Source organism: Trachymyrmex septentrionalis, unplaced genomic scaffold (assembly GCF_001594115.1).
Source record: "Trachymyrmex septentrionalis isolate Tsep2-gDNA-1 unplaced genomic scaffold, Tsep1.0 scaffold260, whole genome shotgun sequence".
Lineage (NCBI taxonomy): Eukaryota > Metazoa > Arthropoda > Insecta > Hymenoptera > Formicidae > Trachymyrmex > Trachymyrmex septentrionalis.
Window position 1 is genome coordinate 11590 of NW_017305420.1, and position 9666 is coordinate 21255.

The 9666-nt window shown below is 30.0% G+C and overlaps 2 protein-coding genes across 2 annotated transcripts; one reads left to right on the forward strand and one right to left on the reverse strand.

Annotated features, from left to right (window-relative positions):
• The first annotated feature begins 2285 nt into the window (after window positions 1–2285).
• Window positions 2286–3561, forward strand: LOC108749077 (NF-kappa-B inhibitor-interacting Ras-like protein). The gene is made up of 2 exons (XM_018487594.1): window positions 2286–2515; window positions 2778–3561. Exons 1-2 carry the CDS (start codon window positions 2417–2419, stop codon window positions 3285–3287), a joined length of 609 nt encoding a protein of 202 aa, XP_018343096.1. The 5' UTR covers window positions 2286–2416; the 3' UTR covers window positions 3288–3561.
• A 316-nt stretch (window positions 3562–3877) lies between these two features.
• Window positions 3878–6633, reverse strand: LOC108749078 (fatty acid 2-hydroxylase). The gene is made up of 6 exons (XM_018487595.1): window positions 6196–6633; window positions 5313–5538; window positions 5030–5181; window positions 4271–4403; window positions 4051–4170; window positions 3878–3978 (listed from the first exon to the last, which is right to left on the reverse strand). Exons 1-6 carry the CDS (start codon window positions 6541–6543, stop codon window positions 3893–3895), a joined length of 1065 nt encoding a protein of 354 aa, XP_018343097.1. The 5' UTR covers window positions 6544–6633; the 3' UTR covers window positions 3878–3892.
• Window positions 6634–9666: the final 3033 nt, after the last annotated feature.

The following is a 9666-nucleotide window of genomic DNA, read 5'->3' on the forward strand; positions in this document are numbered from 1 at the left end:
CAATGAAATTAATACATGTCAAAGTTTTCAATAAAATTACGTAATCTAATTGCATGTAAAATTTTTATTGTAATATTAGTACAAACTTTCATTTTATATTAATATAATTTCAGATAAACAACACAGTAGCAATTCTTCACGAATTATCCACTTATAATAGCGATATGGCCTTACATGAACAGGTAAATAATTACAAGTATATATATAGCTAATTATAATTATATTTTTATACATAATTACACTACTACTCATGAATTTTCGGACATCAACATTATCACGTGCTCATGTAGAAAAATTAGGATAAAAGTTTAGATTGAGGGAATCTGATCCGATGATCTTGATTTTGGCATATATTGTCAAGTTGTGACGTTGAGTGACCTTCGACAAGTGTTAAGCGTCCTTTGTTATTCATTAAAAAGTTATTAACAAAAAAGTTTAAAAAAATAACGTTTTATTTCTATTACATACAACGTACAATGTTAAAAACTATCTCAAACCCTTTCCTACTTGTCTAATGATTACATTTGTTCAATTTATTTTAATTAGATTTTACAATTTATACTGCAAATAAAGCAAAGAGAGGTAAAATTTGGCATGGGACTTGTCTACTTTGGTTATGATTTCATTTTGAAGGTATGTTTTATATGGAATAAGTGTGCATATATATATAAACATGTAATAGAACATAAATACGTATATATTTATTTTTTCAAATTACGTAAGTATCTAAATGGCAGCATATTATTTAAATTATTTCTCAATTAACTGCATTTTTATATCTTTGATTGTTATTTTATATATTCAAAATTTTCTTTTACATTTTTTTTTTTAATATGACAAAGCTATTTTTGCTAACAATAAATATAATAAAAATATATTTTTTTCAGTATTATTCATCAGTTTTGAGCGTCGTGGTGACTTTAATACAGATGGATATTTATACAAAAATTTAGAACCTGCAATTATAGTGTGAAATTGTGGATTTTACACTCAAAATTTAGCTCAGCATAAAAATCCACAGGGAATCCAAGAATTGGATTAAAAGTCAAATATAATGCAAAAATTAGTGTTGGACAATAACTTGTCCAATTTGGCTGTGCTACATATTCATAAAGATGTAGCAAGAAGAATAATTTTGAAGCAATAAATGAATTCATTAGTAGGACTCGACGGAGAGCGGTAAATTTTGCAATTGCAAATGACATTAAAATTATAAAGAATAAATAAAAACAAACAAACTAAAATAGTCACTTCGTAGTCTGATCACTTATTTCGTCCCTCTTCGGTCAAAATTTCCACACCCACCAGCAAGCTAAGTCGCCGGACCTAATTATTATTATTATCACTAACAGATCACCCGTGTGAAATTGGCCCTCCAACTTTTGAGAAAATTAATTTTTTATAGCTCATTTGATTGCACATTCATTACTGTTTGCATATTTATACACACTTTGAATTTTTGTTTGCACACTCCTCATAAGAAAGACAATCGAATTATTTCGAAATGTGCGAAAATTTATCGATTAAGACTTTTTTGATCCAAATTATTCGAAGTTGGGGGGGGCAAGTGTGAAGTTAGCCTCCCTCCTCCCCAAATTGTTTTTTAACAGCTTTCTTACTAGAAGTGTGCAAACCAAAATTCAAAGTATGCATAAATATGAAACAAACAATGAACAATCGAATGAGCTGTAGAAAATTAATTTTTTCAAAAGTTGGAAATCCAACTTCACACGGATTAACAGATCTTCTATTCTAAGAGCAATAATTTTAGAGGGGTTGTATTTTCTGGTAAACAGCAGTAATAGATTGATATAGATAAATAGTTTTATTCATCACGCTCTCTAGAATGGAATCCTCCCAAATAAAATATTAAAATCATGGTGGAATTATAAATCATGGTGTCACTAATTCCACCATGATTAAAACAACAGGGACCATAATAAATAATATAAATGTAACAATGTATTGAAAACACATAGACGGATTTACAGAGGAGGAGAGATCATGATCTCGTCTTTAGAATCTTCTTTTTTACAAATATTTATAGCAAAATATTATATTTGTAATATTTCTAAATAACTTATCACAATTTTGATATTCTAAAAATATTTTTTAATTTAAGACACTCTTATATGTAAATAATATATCATTACATTATTCTTTTTTTTTTTTTTTGTATTTCCCATTGGTTACTCAAACTTACTTATTCGACGGGACAGTTTTGGTACTTACTTTTGATCCCCACGCGTGAATTTTGATCCCCATGACGCGAATGATTCCCAGTTCTCACGCGCACTGATGCGCATTTGACATACGGCAACATATGGAATGGAACGCTAGGTGTCAGATAGTGTCCTATCATTCTATGTAATGTCATCGCTACGCGTAGAAGTCGGTACTTAACGAAGATCTAGATATGGGGAAGACTACGAGAGTAGTCGTTTGCGGGATGAAAGGAGTTGGCAAAACCGCCCTACTAGAGCAGCTCGTGTATGGAAATATCGATGCAAAGACGGTACGTATTTTAGGTTATGTTACTCTGAGATCCTCTATGCCTATGGAACTTTATGGATTGTAAGATCTTAAATCAGCCTATTACAGATGGAAAGTATAGGCAATAGAAATTAGGAATAACACAGGAAATATTGGAAACCGTGTATCAATACACAGCAATTTCTGATAGGTTGAAGTCTATTGCGTATGTGTTAGTCCCTGTATCTATTGCCTGTGCATTTAAATATATTTGTCTCTGATATTGAAATAATAATTAATTGCAGGAAATTCATCCCACAATCGAAGACATTTATGTCGCCAACATTGAGACTGATCGGGGCACAAAAGAGAAGGTCAGGTTCTATGATACAGCTGGGCTTGAATCTCTACAGAGCAATGTAAATAATCAGCAGCTTCCACGACATTATCTTGGCTTCGCCGATGGTTACGTCTTAGTATATGATACTGGCAAACCTGAATCTCTAGATGTGCTCTTTCCTCTAAAGAAGGATATTGACAAGAACAAGGACAAGAAGGAGATAACTGTGATCGTAATTGGTAATCGGACAACCAAAACTGATGTTGTATTGAATAACTTAGAGAATACCGTGAACAAGGCAACTAACTGGTGTACCAGAGAAAAGGTTAAACATTATGAAGTAAACGTCATGGATAGATCTACTCTGTTTGAGGCATTCGTGCATTTATCGTCCAAGCTGAATCCTCCCACTAATAAAAGTACATTTCCGCAATTAAGTATGGGCAGAAAGACTGTCAAGGCCGAAGCACAGTGACGCACTCGCTTAGAAATTTAATTAGCGTCTATCTAGATAGTGGCAACATGAGTCCCTTGTGAATTTTGTACTCAGGTATAATGTATTTAATGCGTGGCTAAAAACCACAACACAAATATGCTTTGAGATCTCAATAAAGATATATATTTTCTTTTAACTTTGGACGTTTTGTGATATTAGGCTTGAAAGGGGATAAATGGATTTATATTCATGATTATGTATTTAAGATACGAGATGAGTTATGTACTTAAGACACCAATAACTTTGCTAGTTTAAAGCCTCATTTAATATTACATTTACTTAATCAAATAAATACAAAGCTATTAAAATACAAATTTGTCGATATTTTACTTTGTGACGTTTTTTATATTGTTATTTGAAAGACTTTAATCACGTAAATATATTTATAAAAGATTAATGAATCTCAAGGATATATGTACTTAAATCGACTGAATATGTAAGTTAAGTTTAAATTATAAAAATAATATTCTGTACTTATAATTACAGTTATGATTATATCAATAATAAATTATTATTCGTATAATAAAAATATTAAAAAATTAATATTATCAATAAATATAAATGTCGTATTTTTCTTAACTATTTCACCATTTTAAAGGTTCTTTTAATTTTTTCAAAGTTAGATCCGTATTAAGTATTCGATCCCATAATCCATTAGTAATTCCAAATCCTGTAAGAGATGATACAATAATAATTAATTTTTTGTATACTATTTTTTGTAATAGTAATTTGCATTAATTACCTTGTTCATGATGTACGAAGTGATGATAGTTATGTTTTCTTTTCATTGTATATAAGTATGATTCTGCCATCGGTGCTCCATTGTGCAAATAATAGTGCATTAAATCGTAACCTAAATAGCCTGTAAAAGTAGATACATTTAGTCACGGGTATTTTAAGTAACTTATAATATTTTCTGATATAACAAAATTTATAAATATTTAAATACATAAAGTATTTACCCATTGTACTGCCAACAGCGATAAAATGAACTATTGCCATAGGAAAAATAGCCTTATAAATTTCCCAAGCAATTGCTGCCAGAAATAAAGCGAATATCGGTGGGAATACTTGTCTTCGGTCATCCAACGGTGCCTATTGGCGTAACTTGTGTATATAATCAAAAATTAATATTTAATTTAAAATATTAGGTTAAGTAAAAAGTCATCGCGTTTTTTTAAAAGACATCTATCAGTAAAAACCGCAATTACTTTCTTACCAACAATATAAATATATCTTAATAGAGTAAAGTTTCAGCTTTAAAAATCTCTTTTTTAAATTATACGATACGACAATTTTTAATGGAGTTATGAGCAATTAAAGTCAAAATAATTCTTTTATTTAATCCGCGATAACTCAGTAATCAAAAGTCGTAGGAATATTAAAAAAAAACGATTTTGTAGGGAAAGTATCAAGCTTTCACGATAGGTAATCGAAAATTTTCTCAAATTCGTTTTGGACACGTTACAAATCCACAAAGTGAGAAGAAAATTTTTCGTCTTTTTCAGCTCGTAGTTTTTGGTATGTAAAAATTATCAAACTCATATAAACTTAAAAAATGTGATAAGCTTTTAAAAGTAGAGATTTCAAGCTTTAAAACCCTTTTTTTAAATTTGAATTTCATTCATTATTGACGAAGATATTGTATATACAACTTTGAGCTAAAAAATACGCGATGACTTTTTATTCAACTTAATATATCATAGATTTGTGGATCTTACCTTGTGATGATTTCCATGCATCAAAAAATGCAGTGTAATCAGTACTTTCGAATTATGTGGTGGTCTAAAGTGAAATATTTTTCGATGAAAAAAAAATTCTAAAATGGTCCATATAAATAGTCCCAGAATAAGAGATGGTAAAATATTTTGCGCTGTAATCACCAAAAGAATATACACACCCTATAGTAGAATATGCGTAAAAAAATTTTCGTACATATTTATTATTTCTTTATTATTTACTTTACTATTTTTAATATTTTTTTTATTGTAAAATACGAATTACCAATATTTGTCGAAACATTCGAGACGCAGCCCATGTAAAAGAAATATGTAATTATAGGTAGCCAGATAATCGGCAAGATATACCATGGCGAAATCGATAATTTCTCTAAAATATCCGATTGGAAGAGTCGAATAGGTCGGTTTACTGGCAGATTTACCCATTCCCAATATTGTTCGCCCATAAAACCTACTTGCCATAAAATAGGCTTGTCCCAGTTTATCAATTTCTGAAATAAAGCATAATTTTCCTAAGCGATAATTTACTAAAAGCACTACTAATTTAATTAGCACACAACTAGCTTTGCCTTTTGAGCACCTAAGCATACATTTTTTTCATTAATTTAAAAATAACTATGATATCGCAAAACTGGACATCTGCAATTTTATATAGACTTATCTTAAATTTTTTTTATCTGTACATAGTAAATGGTATGTTTCATAGAATTGAGATAAACTTGAAGATAAAAACCAAGCCTTCTAGATAAATTTGACGTGTTACGTATTAATTGTACATATAACGAATACTTTATTTTTTATGATTACGAAAATATTTTTGTATAATTTAATAACTATTTTTTTGTAACTAACGATTTTTAGATTGAATTTGATTTACAATTTGATATATGTATAACAAAAGTATATTTTTTTAAGGATTGGAATATACACATTGAATATATGTATAAATACATATTTAAAAATTCACACTGTATATAAAATTAAAAATAAAGTTGTATCTGTCAACGGGAAATATAAATTATCAATCTGACTGTTTAAAGTGATATGTAATTACAGATGTACAAATATATAATACAACGTACACATATAATAACATTTTTTTAATGATATCAATGTCATTTGTTATTTCTCATTTATAAATCACTTACTTCGTATTCATTGTATCTCACTTGATGTTGTACAGCGAATTCTTCGAGAAGATAATAAGCAGACTTCGAGTGAGGATTTTTTGCTAACTCTTTATCCAAGTTTTGATCCTTGAGGCGCATAAGCGTGTTTTTTCCTCCAGGGTGATTATTCAAGAAATTGTGAATATTATAAACGCGATCGCGGTATTTAACGAGAAACTCGGTTATTTCTTCCCGCGGCGTATCGTCAATGTCATGATTTTCCGTTCTGTTTGCACACGTGTCAGAATTTTTTATTGTCAAAACATTCTCATTCGTATTCTCTAAATGACATATATTATTGAATTTTCTATCTCGACAAGTAGCCATATTAGAAGATAAAAAAAAAGAAGCAAGTTACGCACGTGATGTAAGACTCGGTGCGCACCGTGCACTCCAGTACATTCTACTGAAGAGCTGACGTTATGTGACTCGGTAATTCACTATAACAGATAAGATTTTGCTGTATGTTACGTGGGAAGGCTCGATGATCGCATTATGCCTTGTAAACAGCGACTACTATCATACTAAATACGATATCACAGTGATAATCAAGATTATTTCTTGTACGTATATAATGAAAAGATATGAAATATTTGTGTACTTATTAACACTAAAATCAATATTAATTCATTTAAATGATATGGTCGATAAAGTATTAACACATACATTCACATATAGTAATGAATTAAGTATCAAAATCTCAAGAAGGGACATTAAGTTCTGTTACATAAATTAAGTTCTGTTATATAAATTAAGTTGTTAGTCATAAATCTTTAAAAAGTTCATAAATTTTAATAAGTCTTTGGTACAAATTTGTAATTGTTTCTCAAAGGAGATCTTTGTAGAATTGCGAGTTCTTTGAGAAATACCTATTAAAACTTTATCGCGAATCTTATATAACACCCCTACAATTTATGTCTCTAGAGAAATATCAAAGATAATAGAAGAGAACGCATTTTTTTTCGGCAATAAATAAGCTTTTATTTAAACGCTTTGAATCTTGTGTACACTGTGTCCTAGTAAACGTCTAAAGTATTAATCGCTAAAAGTATTACGACAATGCTCAAGTTCGAGGACAAATTACAATTTGAGCGTCCGCGCTATCAAAAACGTATATAGTGTGTCGAGCAATTAATACAATACGGAAGTACTCGTTTACTATCAAAATCGATTTTATCGCACTAAAGTAATTATCATTATGTATAAACCTAATAAACGATCTAAACGAACGAAAGTATAATACTCGCGCGTTCTCTTAATACTTACATAACTTAAGAAAATTTCGCAGGGTAGAGGAAATCTCTTTTTCTGACGAGAAGTGCATTTAACTGAATTTTAACAGCCTAAGACAGAACTATTCAACGTTAATTATGTCATATAACTATATAATTATGTACATATCACTTCGAGGAATTACCGAGCGCGTCAGACACAAACAGTTCAAGCGAAAGTTGAATGAAATGAGAGAACAAGCGTGTTTCTCTGTATTTACGGTGCCATTAAAATTTTTTGCCCGATAAGAATATAGGCCAAAAAACGTTGTATGTAAATTCATGAAATGTTAAATCGTTGAGGACGAATTCGTTTACAAATGTATGTAGAGAGTTCGAGAAGAAGTGTCGTGTATGACGATTGCAGATACTTTTTAATCCTTAACAAGTGACATGAAGAAGTTGACACGATAGCAATAAAGAATTTATCTCAACACACACACACACGCACGCACGCACGCACGCACGTACACACACGCACGCACGCACGCACACACACGCACGCACGCACGCACGCACGCACGCACACACACACACACACACACACACACACACACACACACAGTGAATGCAAAAAGTATTCATATAGGGGACATTTTTATAAAAAAAGCCTTATTTGTACAAAAAAAACATTTTGCTAGATGAATGACGAAGGAATTTTGTTAACTTATTGTCTCTTCAATAAAATAAGATGATGACCCATACAACATAAACATCCAAAAAACGTTCAAAGAACGTTCTTACGTCCTAAAGATACTCTCAGGATGAAGTGTGCCTCATATAAAGTATGTTGTGTGGAAATTCTATCAAATTTTGATATTCTAGCAATGAACTTCAGTATTGTTTGAAATAAAACGAATTGATATTCAATATTGGCGCAAACCATCTAAAAAATTATATACATATCAATTATCACAGTATCATTTTAATTTTAATTTTTCAATAAAACTTAAAATTCTTTCTGCAACTGCTGCAGCTGCAGAAAGAAGGTACAGCAATACTAGTGCCATCATACTAGTTTTATTTCTTGAACATGTTCACGCATATTTAGTCGCGTAGAGATTTGCATAGTCGTCTATTGCTTGTCACAATGACTCATGATGAGCAAATATATTGATAAGGAAATCGAAGAATTCCTCTGCAACTGCCGATTGTAAAAATATGTACCTAACTGTAGTATTTTTAACCTAGGATCATGTGATTGATAGAACTATCAAATTTACTTTTTGATTCCAATATTAAAAATGTAGTAATCTACAGCTGCAATAGAATTTTTCGACTTTCTTATCAATACATTCACTTATAACCCATGACGGCTATATATATATATATATATATATGAAAAGCTCAATAAAAGTTTCAAAGATCAAAGATCTGGTACAAAAATTTTATTAGCCCATCCATATTTTATGGATATATTTTAGTAAAATTATTTTTTCCGTGTCGAAAATAAATATTAACAGTTTTATACAATGATATAAGTACATTCTATCCTAATATAAACGAAAGAGCTTCGCGATCTTCGAAAGTAATTTTATCGATTGTAGATATTATTTATGTATCCAAATAATGTCATTTTTTTTTCTCTTCAAGATAATATATTTTATCTATCTTTAAGATAATATATTTTAATTATATACTAACTGTGAGGACACTCGCCCGGCAAATGGGAGATTCCCGGTCGAGATTTTTTTGCAATAAAATTGTTTACAAATTCTAAGTTTAGTAAAATAAACAAAGTAAACGGCGAAATAAGAATCAACGCATAACACATTTAATAAAAGATATTAGTCAAAGATACATAAAATAAAAAACAAAGAAGAACGGCGTATATTAATGTATGAAACAATTCAGAGAAAAGATAACATAACATGTTATTTTATATTATGTTATCTTTTCTCTGAATTGTTTCATACATTAATATACGCCGTTCTTCTTTGTTTTTTATTTTATGTATCTTTGACTAATATCTTTTATTAAATGTGTTATGCGTTGATTCTTATTTCGCCGTTTACTTTGTTTATTTTGCTAAACTTAGAATTTGTAAACAATTTTATTGCAAAAAAATCTCGACCGGGAATCTCCCATTTGCCGGGCGAGTGTCCTCACAGTTAGTATATAATTAAAATATATTATCTTAAAGATAGATAAAATATATTATCTTGAAGAGAAAAAAAAA

Excerpts from the sequence above, each read along its gene's own strand:
- LOC108749077 (XM_018487594.1), top strand. The coding sequence starts at position 2,417 with ATGGGGAAGACTACGAGAGTAGTCGTTTGCGGGATGAAAGGAGTTGGC. Across the intron at positions 2,516-2,777 it reads GAAATATCGATGCAAAGACG|GAAATTCATCCCACAATCGA; the intron begins GTACGTATTTTA and ends AATTAATTGCAG.
- LOC108749078 (XM_018487595.1), bottom strand. The coding sequence starts at position 6,543 with ATGGCTACTTGTCGAGATAGAAAATTCAATAATATATGTCATTTAGAG. Across the intron at positions 5,539-6,195 it reads TGAGATACAATGAATACGAA|AAATTGATAAACTGGGACAA; the intron begins GTAAGTGATTTA and ends GCTTTATTTCAG. Across the intron at positions 3,979-4,050 it reads CTTCGTACATCATGAACAAG|GATTTGGAATTACTAATGGA; the intron begins GTAATTAATGCA and ends CATCTCTTACAG.